Source organism: Kryptolebias marmoratus, linkage group LG13 (assembly GCF_001649575.2).
Source record: "Kryptolebias marmoratus isolate JLee-2015 linkage group LG13, ASM164957v2, whole genome shotgun sequence".
NCBI lineage: Eukaryota > Metazoa > Chordata > Actinopteri > Cyprinodontiformes > Rivulidae > Kryptolebias > Kryptolebias marmoratus.
This window is the reverse complement of record NC_051442.1, coordinates 22,751,966-22,766,695: the sequence shown is the minus strand read 5'-3', so window position 1 is coordinate 22,766,695 and position 14,730 is coordinate 22,751,966. Positions and strand designations below refer to the sequence as shown.

Below are 14,730 nucleotides of genomic sequence, written 5' to 3'. Positions count from 1 at the left end.
ATGTGCAAACATGCCTGGCAATAAAAGCTTTTCTGATTTCTGATGAAAAAAATCTGTTCTTAAAACTGTGCTGAAAATCTGCTAAAATATTTTTAAAGCTTTCATCAAGTCAAATAATGTATTAAAAACTGGTCATTTACATATCATTTCCTCACAAAAACAAACATTTTAATTGGACTTATTACTCTTGACTCTCACCTCAATTTGCACTTAATCATGAATAGAAACAAAATTAAATTAAAAGCAAACTTTTCTAAATTTGATTTAATGGTTTACCAAATCTTACCAAAAATAAACTTTTATTTGAGTTTACAAAAATATTTGCTCTCTTTCTGTTCATAAAAGTTTTATCTGTAATATATGTGAATTCACAAATTGACAAATTATTAATTCTTTCCTGTTTTTCCCAGAAAATACAGCAATGTATGTGCACAAAACAAGACAAAAATGGACTTTTGTTGACAAGACGTTTAGTTTTATTTACTTCAAAGCAAATTTGAACAATATAACAAGTAGCACAACAATGTTTTTTGAATAGATACTTTCAGCATTCATACAAATACAGTTTTTTTACATATCAAAATGGATGAAATTGAACTACAGAAAAAAAAATTAGGACTACATTACAGACATTTACAGTAGATTGGAAAAAAAAACTTCCTTTCATCATTTAATATAAAATTATTTGTCCATAAATTAACAAGTCAAATCTAATACACAGTTGTTTAGAGATGCAGTTCTGGACACAGCCTCAACAAAACAGAAAATCAGCTTTGAGCACTTTCCTGACAACTTTCTCCATCAATTTGAAACCAGAGCAGAAAAACTTTAGGTAGCTGCAAAAGTTTATTCTTAAAGGCTCACAAAAATTTGCTCAGGTGTCCATCCTCAGAAGGTTCTTACACAATGGTGAGATGTCTGTGTTTCATGAAGCCTGATTCACCTGCAGTGTTGTTGACGCCAGGTGTCTATAAATCAAAAGCAAACAGATCACATGGCATTAGCAGTATACTGGATGTGCCTTCTCTTTGCAAAACAGTAAAGATTCATTTGCCACTACTCAAGCTTCATCTATGAAATACACTAAACAAAAAAATTATGCAACACTATTGTTCTTGCTCCCATTTTTCACGAGCTGAATTCAAAGATCTAAGACTTTTTTTTTAAAATATTGTTCACAGATTTGTGTAAATCCATGTTAATGAGCACTTCTCTTTTGCTGAGATAATCCATCCACCTCATGTGTGGCAGATCAAGATGTTGTCTAGACACAATAGTTATAGCACAGGTGTGCCTTAGGCTGGCCACAATAAAAATCCACTCTAAAATGTGCAGTTTAGTTTTACTGTATTGGTGGAGGGTCCGAGGGGTCGAAAACCAGTCAGTATCTGGTGTGACCACCATTTGCCTCACACAATGCAACACATCTCCTTCACATAAAGTTGATCAGGTTGTTGATCATGGCCTGTGAAATGTTGGTCCACTCCTCTTCAATGGCTGTGCAAAGTTGCTGGATATTGTTAGGAACTGGAACATGCTGTCGTACACATTGATCAAGAGCATCCCATGCTCAATGGGTCACATGTCTGATGTTGCCAGTGAGTATGCTGGCCATACAAGAACTGGGATGTTTTCAGCTTCCAGGAATTGTGTACAAATCCTTGCAACATGCAGCCATGCATTATCTGCTGCAACATGAGGTGACTGTTGTGGATGAATGGCACAAGAATAGGCCCCAGGAGCTCATGCTGGTATCTCTGTGCATTCAAAACGTCATCAATAAAATGCACCTGTTCCTTGTCCATAACATACACCTGCCCATACCATAACCTCACGGCCACCATGGGCCACTCGATTCACAATGTTGACATCAGCAAACCGCTCACCCACACAACGCCATACACACAGTCTCCCACCTGCCCTGTACAGTGGATTCTTCTGTGAAAATAACATTTTTCCAATGTGATATACACCATCAAATGTGAGCATTTGCCCACTCAAGCTGGTTATAATGACATACTGCAGTCAGGTGGAGCCCCAGATAAGGGTGACAAGCATGCAGATGAGCATCCTTGAGATGGTTTCTGACAGTTTGTGCAGAAATTCTTTGTTTATGCAAACTGATTATTGCAGCAGCTGTCCGGGTGACTGGTCTCAGATGATCTGGACTGGTGAGGTTACACATGGTCTGCGGTTGTGAGGCCAGTTGGATGTATTTCCAAATTCTTTGAAATTCCTTTGGAGATGGCTTATGGTAGAGAAATAAACATTCAATCATAGTCAATAGCTCTGGTGGACATTCTTGCAGTCAGCATGCCAATTGTGTCCTTCCTCAATACTTGCGGCATGTGCTTTATGATAAAACTGCGCATTTTAGAGTGGCATTTTATTATGGCCAGCCTAAGGCACACCTGTGCAATAATCATGCTGTCTAATCAGCATCTTGATACCTGTGACCTGGTGGATGGATGATCTCAGCAAAGGAGAAGTTCTCACTTACACAGATTTACACAAATTTGTGAACGAATGGGTGACTAATGACTATTCCACTTTAGAACTGGTATCCACAGCCACTCTTTGCATTGATCTGGCTGAGGGGGTTCAGGCCCATGCAGAATAAGAGTGGGACAAAGCATCACCTTGGTATTTGCCACACTTGATCCTGACTTTTGAGTTCCCATTGAGTTTTTGATGAAGATTCTTAATGTTCACTTGATGTTTCAAGCACTCCAGTGTCCATGTGTTTGGCATTGAGTCGTAGGCTTTTTTGTAATCAATCCAGGCCGTGCACAGGTTTGTGTGCCCGATCATACAGTTTCAAGCTACAGTTCTGTCAACCAGTAGCTGGTGCCTGGCACCCCTGTTGTTGGTGCCAATTGCCTTCTGAGCCTCGCTCAGGTATTGACTTATGTGCATATTCATCTTAGCCACTATGATGCCTGACAGAAGCTTCCATGTTGTGTGCTTCAGGTGATTGTAGTTGGACCTTCAGCTCTTTATGATAAGGACCACTCTTCTGGGTGAGTCCCTTCCATTAGCATCTGGTACATTTGTGTTTCTAGGCATTTATGGAAAGCAGTCAGTTTCTTTAGTCAGTAGTGGTGTGCAATACTGCAACATTTGGTATTGATCCAATACTAAGTAAATATGGCCAGTATTATTGATATCGATACAGAGATCAATACTTATGATAATTAAAGTGAATGCATCATCATATTACTAAATCTAAGTGAATTTTTGTGAACTTTAGGTTTTTTTGGTGTTTTTTTAGTATTTAAAGTATTGAAACTATTACACTGATATTGATCAACATCAATACTAACGTTAGTATCAATATTATCTATATTTGGATCGATCCACCCACCACTATTACCCATTAAGTGTGAATCATGTCAGGCCCTGGTGCAGTCAAGGTCTTCATACCTGAGATTCTGTCTTGGATGTCTGAGTGACATCCTCAGCCTTCGGGTCAAATTGATCCGAAGTCACAATGACTTCTTTTCCTCTTTTAAGTTACGAGGACTTCAGGAAGGTTAAATTTACTAGAAATTAAGAAAAGTGCCTACTGAGTGTCAAACATACCTTCAAATTGTTTTGACCATTTTCTTGAAGAACATTGGGAGTTACTTCTGTGGACAAAGAACAGGAACAGAAGCAAAGTCTGAGTGATCGACTGGACAAACTGCTCAACTGCACTGTGGCCTTTGTATTTATTTATTTATTTTTAATTTAGCACAACTAATACACCACTATATCCTGCTTTATTATCAGTTCAGGGGCTCAGTTATTAAAGAGGTCATTAGTTATATACATCACTTACTTATCTGATTGTCTGGCACGTAGGATAAGTTTACTTGTCCCTTTTGATGTTCAGGTGCATTGTTCAGGCTCTCTGCCCTAACTTTCCTGTTATCAAAATATATATATATGTCAGGAAATCTACTCACAGTAAAAAAAATATATATATATCAAAAATCTTAAAGCAAAAAACTAAGGTGGTTTCTTACCTCATTTCATCTTGGTAATTTGGTTCTAGAGTGGAGTAAATAAAACAACTTGATTTTAGTTTGTCATGTAAAAAAGGTCCGAGATTTTTGCTTCATAACATATGATTCTGTTGACATCATTACATTTCTGGTTTTTTTTTGGTTGGTGTAAGTTAGGTTATGATGACAAGCGTGAGGACCTTACTTTTTTCTTTTCTGCGTTTATAGCAGAAGATAATTCCAAGGATGAGCAAAACCAGCAAAGCAAAACCTCCAAATGACACAACTACAGATATTAGCACTGTCCAGTCAGGAGGATTGGGAACTGTTGCAGGAAAAAAATTATTATTGGAAAATATAATGATCAAGTGCATACTTTCAAAAGGAGCATTCCTTTTTACTTTATAGCTCTGATACAGCAACAGAGCAAAATAAAATAAAGATAAGGAAAATAAAAAAGAAAATATTGAATATTTGTATTTGTAGCATAAGCTAAGGTTTTCACTTTTAAAAAACAAGGTTTTGACTTGTTTGGAGTGTCTGTAAGATGATTTAAGTCATGATTTTATTTATTTGTGTATGTATGTTACTAGGCAAATAAAAAAAAACATACTTACATACATAATCTGTTTAAATGATACTTATATTCTTTCCATTACTAAAAGTGTCTACACAAGTGTATAGGGAAGTGTTGTTTAAACTATAATGGTTCTTTAAACAACAATGTACAACACAAATACAAAAAAAGGCTAAAAAAACAAAAACAAGTGTACTTCTATTTTGCAGCTGAAGACATTTTGCTTCTTATCCTTGTAGGAATGCAATGACTTCTCTTCTCTTCATTACTTTTGTCAGTTTCAAATTATTATTTCAGTGACTTTTGTGGGATTTCCTTAATTTTAAAAAAAAGGGTACAATAAATTTTGATGTAACATTCTCCTCCGTCTCTTACAATTATTTTCCATTTTTATTCTACAGTAACGCAACAGGAGAACTGGGTAAAATGAATGAATCTCCTGTCCTTAGGTTTGTCACACAGCCACCAAAAGTCAAAAATCACATTCTTGCCATAAATTTGTATACAAAGATTAGATTTAGCAGGACTTAGATAATTCACACTGTTATAACACACTCCCATAACTTATCCTTTTCTCATTGTAAAACTATTTCACAACTGAGGTTGATAATGTGGTGTGAAAATGTGTATACTGACAGCACTCGTAAAAATCACTGTGGAAGCCTTTCTTACCAATCACCATGAAGACAGAGCTGGATTGTGGGGTTTTTAGTGATGGAAGAGTGACCGTACATTCAACCTTTGTGTTACTGACTGCCCGGATCTTCAGAACACTGGTGGAGTTGAAGAAATCTCCCTCAGCCATGCTGGTGGTGTTGTAGAGGCTGCTGTTCACAGCCTGGCCATTTTGGTTCCAGCTGACTGAAGGTATTGGGAACCAACCAGTTGTTACACACTGAAACTCCACCTGCTGGTCCTTCATTACTGTCACATTCCCACCTGTGATGCTGACTGTTCCAGAGTCTGAAAAATTAAAATCAAAAGGGAAGTCAGACTCAAGAATTCAACCCAATTCTTCATAACCAACATAAACATTGTCTCCAAGTCAAAATGTACTTGGAAAATTGTACTTTGGTGAAAGAAAAGAGACGGTGCCCGGGAAGCAGTGCTGTATCTGTTTGTCTGTTGTATTTTGCACAGTTAATTTTTTTTTCAGGAGAAAAAGAGCTTCTGCATTAATTGAATTAATTATCAGACTGGTTTGATGATTGCTGTTATGAAAGGAGCCAGGTACAACCTCAACAAGGGGAGGAAACAAAAGCAACAATTTTGTTGTGCACAAGAAAACATGCAAAGCAACACAATAAATACAAGCCCAGTTCAGAAAAAATTGTGACATTCTGAAAAATGTAAATAAAAATAGAATGTAATAATTTCCAAACTTCATAAACCCATTCAAAAAATGTTAAAAAATAAAAACAACTGGACCTCTATTCTGTAGTTGAAGACGTTTCACTTCTCATCCGAGGAGCTTTCTCAATTCAGAAATAGAGAGTGTGGAGTTGAGCTTTTAAAGCTGAGATGTGATGTAAGCTGGATTGCTTGCAAATTGTTCTCACTCTCCTAACAATAGAGGCTCGTTAGGGTCCTTGTTTGTCTGACTCACTGAGGGGCCACTCTGGTCACATGAGTGCAGGTGTTGATTGGAGTGAAACTGACTGGGGATCAGGCCTAAAGCTCCATTATATGTTTTTGAGAGCTGGAATCTGACACCTCCTCCTCTGTTTAATGTTGGTTTCTCCTTTTTGACATAAATGGCTTCTTTTACCCCCGTCTCGAACCAGCTGTCTTCTTGGTCCAAAACAGGAACATTTTGGTCCTCAATGGAGTGTCCCTTTTTAACTTTGATTTGTTTTTTAACCTTTTTTGAATTTACCATGGCCTGGATGACTGAGAATCTACACCAGCTCATAAACCCATATTTTATTCACAATAAAACATAGTAAACATATGAAATGAATAAAGTGTACCAATTGTTTGATGAAGAAAATTAAATTTTGAATTTGATGGCAGCAACATCTGTAAAAGTAAGTGGTACAAACAGGAAACAGCTGGAAGAGCATTTTTTGACAAATCAGGTTAATTGGCAAGAAGTTAGTAAGAGAACTGGGGATAAAAAAAAGCAATTTAGAATGTGTCAGATTTAAAGATGGACAGAGGTTCACCAGTCTGTGAAAAACTGTCTAAAATAGTGGAACAATTAAAGAAGAATTCTCTTTATATAACATTGGCAAGACTTTAAACATCCCATTATTTACAGTTCATAATGTCATCAAAAGGTGTAAAAAATCTGGAGAAATCTCTAAGATCAAAGGTCAAAAGGCTGAACATCAATATTGGCTCCCTGTAATCTTGGGGCCCTCAGGGGCCACTGCATCAAAACCAGGTCTGTTTCTGTTCTGGACATCACTGCATGGACTCGGGAACACTTCCACAGTTCACAGAGCCATCTACAGATGCTGCTTAAAGCTCTATCAGACAAAGAAGAAGCCATCTGAACACCATCCAAAAACCTTGCTGTCTTCTCTGAGCCAAAACTGATCTGAAATGGACTGAGGCAAAGAGGTTTCCTTTGGAAACCATGGACACCACATCCTCCATGCTAAAGAGGAGCGGGATCGTCAAAAGCCTGTCTCTCTGATAGTATGGGGGTGCATTAGTGCAAGTCCTAACCCTGGTCCTCGAGGAACACTATCCTACACGTTTTCATTGTTTCCCTGCTTTTCAGCAGGTCCTTTCTGTCTGCAGAAGCCTGTTAATCACTCCCTCATTCAAATCAGGTGTGTCAAAGCAGAGAAGCAACTAAAACATGAAGGATAGTGTTCCTCGAGGACCAAGGTTGGGAATCACTGCATTAGTGCCTACAACATGGCATTTCACACATCTGGAAAGGCAACATCAGTGAAGAAAAGTATAAACAGGTTATAGAACAACATCTGTTCCTATCCAGCAAAAATCCAGCAAAGACAACCCATGACTGTTGAACAGCTAGAATCCTCCATCAGACAAGAATGAGACAACCTTCCCTCTAAAACCTCCAGCAGCTGCTCTCCTCAGTTCCTGGATGGTTTCAGACTGATGTTAGTAGAAGAAGAGGGGAGGCTTCACAGAAGGAAACATGAACCTGTCATAACTTTGTTGAAACGAGTTAATTCCATAAAATTAAAAGCTACCTTTTCTTTTTTTAAATGGTACAATTTCTTAGTGTCAACATTTGATATGGTTAATATGTTTAAAATACGGGTTATGAGATTTGCGAATCAGTGCATTCTGTTTTTACTTGCATTTTACACAATGTCCCAACTTTTTCTGATTTGGGATTGTAAACATAAATGTTTTTAATATCTTTCAATTCTTGAAATAACCATTCAAAAGCATCTGTTCTCACTCGCAGAGAAATATTGAATAAATGTGATATTATATTTTTCTTGTTTCACTGTGGGTTTAAAATCTTAATCCTTCTTTTTCAGCTACTATATATCATCAGAAGTAAATGTAAAAAGTTTCTTGGATAAAAAGGAACAAATAGCTCACTGCTGACCTCTAGATTACATCTCATCAACTACACCCTTATTGTGTCAAGATTTTTATATTGGGAATGTAGAAATATTAAGTAGAGCTGAAACAATAAAAATAGTTATAGGTTTAAGGCTGGCACCCACAACCTTTACAATTTAAAGAGCCATTTTTGCCTCTTTTCCCACTAAAAAATGTGTCCAGAGCCACAAAATCCACTTCCTAGCCATCCATTTTCTTTACCTGCTTCTCCTTTCCAGGTTGAGAGGAGATGGTGCCTATCTCCACCAGTCACTGTGTGAGAAGCAGGGACACCTGGACATGAGACCTGTGATGGACCTGTGATGGACGTTTGTCTCTATGTGGCCCTGTGATGGACTTGCAGCCTGTCCAGGGTGTCTCCCGCCTCTTGCACAGTATCTGCTGGAGATAGGCACCAGCTGCCCATGACCCAGAAAGGAGTAGCAGGTAAAAGAAAATGGATGGATGGACATATAAATATCATTTATTTCTGTTATTTTTGGACAAAGCTACAGAAGGCCATGCCTGAGGGACTAAAAAATCACTTGTGGTCCCAGAGCCGCAGATTGTAGTTAAGGTGACAATTTACTACTGCCTTAAAGTTTAGGGAATTTCCTGTTCTGGGTTTGTTGCACTCAAAGAGTTGAGATAAAAACACAACTCAAAAAACACATCTGAGCTTTATGGATGTCAGCCCACCTTGTACAGACAGCTGTGCTATCTGAGGTATGTAACTTCCCTGCACGCTGCAGACGACCGGCCCAGCCTGTGTGCGTGAGACGTTAAATATGGTGAACTCCACACATGCCCCCTGACCACTTGAGCAGAATGTGGCATTGTAATTCTCAGATGAGATTATCTCAGAAGGACTCCGGACTGTGAGGACCAGATGCCCTCCGACGTTCCAGGTCATGATGTCCCAGGATCCCTGAACAATGGCATTGAATCGGGCATCAGAGCCTTGCAGCACTGCTGAGTTCAGAGGTTCCAGCTGCAGCTGTGTCACCGCTGCTCAGAAAAAACAAAATATATATCATCATCCTTTATATATCATCATCCTTCAACTGCTCTGCATCACGCTGGAATGTAAAGATTTGAAATGCTCATTTTGTTACTTCTGGTGGGTTTGTTTTTACAATCAGCTCCTCCTGCTTCTAGCTACTTTTTGAACATAAGATTTCATTATGTAGCATATTAATAAATATAGGTCTAGCATTCCTTGAAGAAATGGATATTGCTCTCTGCCGTCCCTCTCATCTTATGATGAAAGGGGACAACGGTATAGCTGTCAGCTTTAAAAGTAAAGATATCTGTGACCTCATGTGATATCGCCATGGGTCATATTTAGAAAATATGTTGTAAAAGACTCTCAGCTACTACCACATCAGATTTTAGATCGATATTTGTAAAATTGACTGAGTTGTAGCCATTTTTGTGTTGGCTCATGTTGATTAGCTGTGGCAGCTTGAGTTGGATTTACTCCAAAAATGAATCAGTTGTAGATATACCTCCAATGATTACTTTATGAAAGTGCCATTATAATCTGTCTATAATCTGTCTAATAGTTCATGAGATGACTCCAGAAGTCAGTACAAAAGTTTTCTCATGCAATGAGTGCCACTTAGAGTATATGTTGTGACCAAACCAATTATTAGCTCAGTATCTGTAAAATGGACTGAATTATAGCCATTTTGTGTTTTCTAAGATGAATTGCTGTAGCAGCCATCTTGTATCAGGTTGACTCCAAAAGTTATTCAGTTGTAGATGGACATTCATTGTTTACTTTATGCAAGTTTCATTAAAATCCATCCAGTGATTTGTGAAATATTTTGATAACAAACAGACACAAGCAAAAATATTTGCCAAATTATTGGCATCTTTTTAAGCTGCTAGGGGGCTCATGTCCAGTTTACATGTGTGTTGTAGATCTGGAAAAGGCTTATGACTGGGTTCCCCCAGGTTACACATTTTAAACATCAGCTGTTAGAAATAGGCTGCACAAAAGAAAGTCATGCTGCAGGTTTGCATCAGTGCTTCAGACATGTTTGGGTTTGCTAAAGGTGTGTAAATGCAATAAAGTGCTTTGTTGGCTTTGACAAGAGTGAAACTCAAACACAGCTTACATCTGAAGTGATTCTTCACATGAAGTTAAAGCTGAGCTCATAAACAACTTCCTGAGTGTTGCTTTTCAGAAGGACATTTGTTTCAAGATGAAGACAACTGATTAGATTTGTGTCAGTGTCCAGCTGCAGCTGAAGAGGATCCTTTTTGTCACTGACTTTACTGATTGTTCTTATTGTGCAGCACTGTTGACGGAAGTTGAGTCAGAATATTTTTTTCTTGTGTGTCTGTTAGCAAAACATCTCATGAACCACTGGACAAATTTAATGAAACTTACACAAAATAATCACTGGGTGTAAATCAGCAACTGATTAACTTTTAGAATCAACCCAATTCGAGATCAACACCACAGCTAGTTGACATTAGCCAACACAAAAATGACCATAAGTCAGTCAATTTTACAGATATTGAGATAAAATTTGCTGTGGTAGTAGCTGAGAGTCATTTACAACATGACCTCTGAGTGTGACATCTTGCAGTAACACATGAAAACTACACATAAAGTTAGTTTTAAGGTTTGACCAAAATGGCTACAACTCCATTTTTTTTTTTAACAAAAGATGGTATTAGTCAGTGGAGGATGATATGCCTTTGCATGTGATGTTCATGTGGCTTTTCTCTAAGGGTCTCAGCTACTTCCACACAAATAGTTTCTCAATATCTGTAAATTTGAGGTATAGTATTTGCTAAGGTCATTTAGCTGTGGAGGCCATTTTGAATCGGGTTCATTAAAATTCGTCCAGTGGTTCATCACATATGTTGCTAACTGACAGGCAGACCAACACCCACACAGACAATTACATAATCATCGCCCACCTTTCATGATGGTGGAAAATATTTTCTCACCTGTGCACAATAGTGAACAGACGCTGAAAAGGCTAAGCCATAATTTCCAGGTAGCAACCATACTAGTTCTGTTATTCTGAAAAATAAATGAGACACACATATTAACTGTTCAACAAAAAGCAGAAAAGATATCCATAAAAAATGCTACAAATAAGGAAACAAATAAGACAAAAAAGGAAGTCAAACCACAGGTAAAAAAATTACAAAATAAAACTGTCTACAACAGTTGGTTTGAGTTTGAAAAAAAAAAAAAAAAATCATTCACAGGACTAAACATTAGATGTGGCTTCAACACAGAAAAGGAATAGTGAGGAAAAAAAGAGCTAGAGCTTAAAAAGACTCAGGTGACGTCTCAAAAAGGATTTTACTAACTGTGAGAACACTGAGTTCTCACACGGTTCACACTATTTTCCTGTTTACAGTTTCTTCTTTTGTTGGATTGTAACTACTTGTGCATCCTTCAGCTGTTTCAGCTATTCAGGTATGAAAAAGTTCACCTCATTCAACACATTACAGCTATGGCTTTTTGCAATTTGTAACTTTTATACTTTTTGAATTATTTAACTGTCTTTAAAGCTTTTGTTTCCCATCAAAGTGTATTGAGATCGCTTCAAGTCTTAAAAAACCTTATGGTCTTTGAAATCTGTTTCAGTGTACTAACTTTATTTTCAGCTTTTAGCTACTGTTTTGCTAATTTTATGTCTTATTGGCTTTACGTTTTATCTAACGTAGATGTTTAGTTTTTGCTCTGTTTAGTTTTTAGGTTCTGTTTTGCTGATTTTACCTCTTAGTTTCTGTGATACTAGTTTTAACTTTTGCTCTGATCATTTTAACTGCAACAATTTAGTTTCAGCTTTTTCCCCAAACTTCAGCAGTCATTCAGCACACAGCTTTTTATCAGAAAATGTGCCTTTTCCTGGATCATTCTCATTGCAAATAACTCCCAGTTTCATCCCCTCTATTACATCATGGTATCATTAATTCGCTGATACTTCCTCAGCCAAAATTCAAACCGAATTTAAATTTAAATGTTTCTTTGCTTCATGAGTTTCTATACCTTGCTAACATTTGAATTGAATTGAATTAGAGGCTCAGAATCTTAATCTGTCACTCGTCATCATCAGTTAAATGAACTTACTGTGTGGCCGCTCCGCTCGTGGACTGTGTGTTAGGTCAAATCTTGATTTCCTGGAACAGCAGGTGAGACTCAACCTGTGAATGTGAAGCTGACAAAGAGGGGGCAAAGATCAACCTGGGACTTTGAAAAGCCAGCCCTTATCTGCTCAGTTTACCTGTCACTGAGTTACACCACCCTAAATATCTTCCCCTGAACACACAGGTGAGGCGGCAGCAGAGACGTCCTGTGGTGTGTTTGTGAAATTAGAAACTTATGTCTGATTTATTGCCAGCTTTATTTATGGCTTTACAACATTAAGAGTCTTGTCTCATTTTCTTGTTTTGTCTTTAGAATATCTTTTTGTTATTGCATTACATATTTATGCTCAAACATCCTAGACATAAGATGTTTTCTAGAGGTTGATGTTTAAAAAACTGTTCCAAATAAAGACAACATTTTCTAACATAAAATAAGAGACAAACTAACATGTTATTAGTTACATAGTTAAAAAAAAGAAAAGTATAGTTTGGCTTTTAAATGTAATTAGATATTTTTTTCTCCATTTAATTCCAACCCTTTAGAGCTGAATGGTACAGAGTGAAGCAGTGTTTTAATATGTTGACCGTTTTGTTGATATGAACTCAGTGTTTAATGGTTTGCCAACGATTTCAGAATAATCTGAGCAAATACATATAATGTCCTTACAAAATATTATCCTGTTTATCTTTTTAAACTTAGAACAAACTAACTCTATAAAGGCTTAGTTAATGATAGTCAACATAATTTGTAATAAGTTTTCAGCAAGTTGGTTTAGTTTGTTTTATGTGTTATATACAGAGTGCTGTTCATTTCAGTTGGAATGCACATCATTCTTAGCTGTGACGAAAGATTCTATATTTTAAAGATATATATCTGAAAAGGAAAGGCAACAAACAAGGCAATAAAAAATCTATATATAAAGATTCTTTTCTATAGTAGCGGTAGTTGATTCATTTTCTTTCTTTCGGTTTCTAAAATATGAAGTTATTTACTTATCACGAACCTAATGAGGGTAATCCATCCAGTTTTTGAATGATGCAGCAATAGGGGCTTGGTTGCCACAGTGAACTTATTGTCAACAAGTTCAGGTCATGGATTTTGTTTTGCATCTCAATTTGCACAGCAAGGTGGTTTTCGGTGATGAGGAATGTTGTCCATGTCTGTGTGCCAACCAGTAGAGGTCAGTGTAGGGTTGAGCTGCTCCCCTGAAAAGTTAGAAATGGAATAGCACTTGATAGCACAGTTTCTTAGAGAAACACCGGAATGTTCCCTGGTGGCGCAAGGTGAGGTTTTTGGCAGCCATCTTGTGAAGGCCTACCTGTATCACTCTGTAATGTTTACATGTTTTTGTCACACATTGTTAACTCTTGTGCTGCTGTTTGCTGTCATCAGTCCTGTTTTACTTAAATAAACTTAATGTAAAAACAGGAGACAGGAGTATTCTGTAATGAGCCTCCCAACAAGCTATGTTATCACTACTGTGATGATATTACTGACTGCTGTAATCATTGTAACCAGACCTTAACATAACTGTACTTTAATGATGTACTTTACATGTCTGCTTAGCCTAACCAGAGCTCTGCTACTCTGATATAGCACAATATTTTTTAAACTGTAAAACTAGCAGTTAGTTTTATTAATTTTTACATTGATTTTAAACTGTTGATTTTTAAAAAATGTTTTGCAAGTTAATAAACTTCCTATCCTATCTATAAAAGATAACCAATAAAACACTATCTATCTATCTATCTATCTATCTATCTATCTATCTATCTATCTATCTATCTATCTATCTATCTATCTATCTATCTATCTGTAGGAGCTATTTCTTTATTTTTGCTAATTCTTTAAATTTAGTTTATTGATTTGTTTATTTTCAGGCAATCAGTCAGTCAGGGAAGCAGGCTTGAGCAGGTGAGACAATCAGGTGAACTAGCAAGGAGAGCAGGAGAGACAGACGAGAGGAAAATGTGTCGTTTTGTTTGCCTGCAGAACGGGGAATAAAGCCAAAGAATGGAATTGCAGTTTTTTGGACGTTTTCTTTACCTTTCTTTATACTGCATAAGACCATAAACAAATGTGCACCAATGGATTATTTGAGTTATACTTTGATCACTTAAGTTTTGTTTTTTATGGACAAATAGTCACTACATGCCAAGTAAAAAACCTTGGCCTTGGATTTTTTGATTCAACGATCTCAAATCTGTGGATGTGAGGATGGCAGCGTAAAGTTTGGAGGATCTATTACCTTTGTTCGATTCAAGTTGACAGCAGGAAGAAAGGGCCGCGCCCACTAGCCATGAAGGTGTCTTGTCTACAAGCTACAAATGCTCACGTTTTTCTTCCATGACTGTGGTATGTAACATGATTGCTAATGCTGTAATGGACAACAGCCAAGCGATTGGAGTTTGATGATAGCGATCAGCGTTACAGTACAAGTTTTCAACATGAAGATAAATGAAAGACTGAATTAATGTGTTGCACCTTTATGCACAGCCAGTAAATTT

The 14,730-nt window shown here is 37.1% G+C and overlaps 1 protein-coding gene across 2 annotated transcripts; it reads right to left on the bottom strand.

Moving 5' to 3' along the window:
- Positions 1–469: 469 nt before the first annotated feature.
- On the bottom strand, positions 470–14,712 carry igsf5a (immunoglobulin superfamily, member 5a). 2 transcript variants are annotated; one of them, XM_017431121.3, is made up of 10 exons: positions 14,472–14,712; positions 12,206–12,293; positions 11,068–11,143; positions 8,800–9,108; positions 5,236–5,526; positions 4,192–4,311; positions 4,008–4,032; positions 3,821–3,906; positions 3,583–3,629; positions 471–968 (listed from the first exon to the last, which is right to left on the bottom strand). In XM_017431121.3, exons 3-10 carry the CDS (start codon positions 11,126–11,128, stop codon positions 900–902), a joined length of 1,008 nt encoding a protein of 335 aa, XP_017286610.1. In that variant the 5' UTR covers positions 11,129–11,143; positions 12,206–12,293; positions 14,472–14,712; the 3' UTR covers positions 471–899. The 2 variants fall into 2 exon arrangements, with proteins under 2 accessions (XP_017286611.1, XP_017286610.1); XM_017431122.3 differs by lacking the exon at positions 4,192–4,311 and having other exon boundaries at positions 470–968.
- Between the last annotated feature and the right edge of the window lie 18 nt (positions 14,713–14,730).

What these genes read in the sequence shown, in the direction of transcription:
- igsf5a (XM_017431121.3), bottom strand. Translation starts at nt 11,128, where the DNA reads ATGGTTGCTACCTGGAAATTATGGCTTAGCCTTTTCAGCGTCTGTTCA. An exon ending in CGTGCCAGACAATCAGATAA is followed by an intron (nt 3,630 to 3,820) that starts GTAAGTGATGTA and finishes CTTTGTCCACAG; the next exon opens with AAGTAACTCCCAATGTTCTT. An exon ending in ATGGTCAAAACAATTTGAAG is followed by an intron (nt 969 to 3,582) that starts GTATGTTTGACA and finishes TTTGATTTATAG; the next exon opens with ACACCTGGCGTCAACAACAC.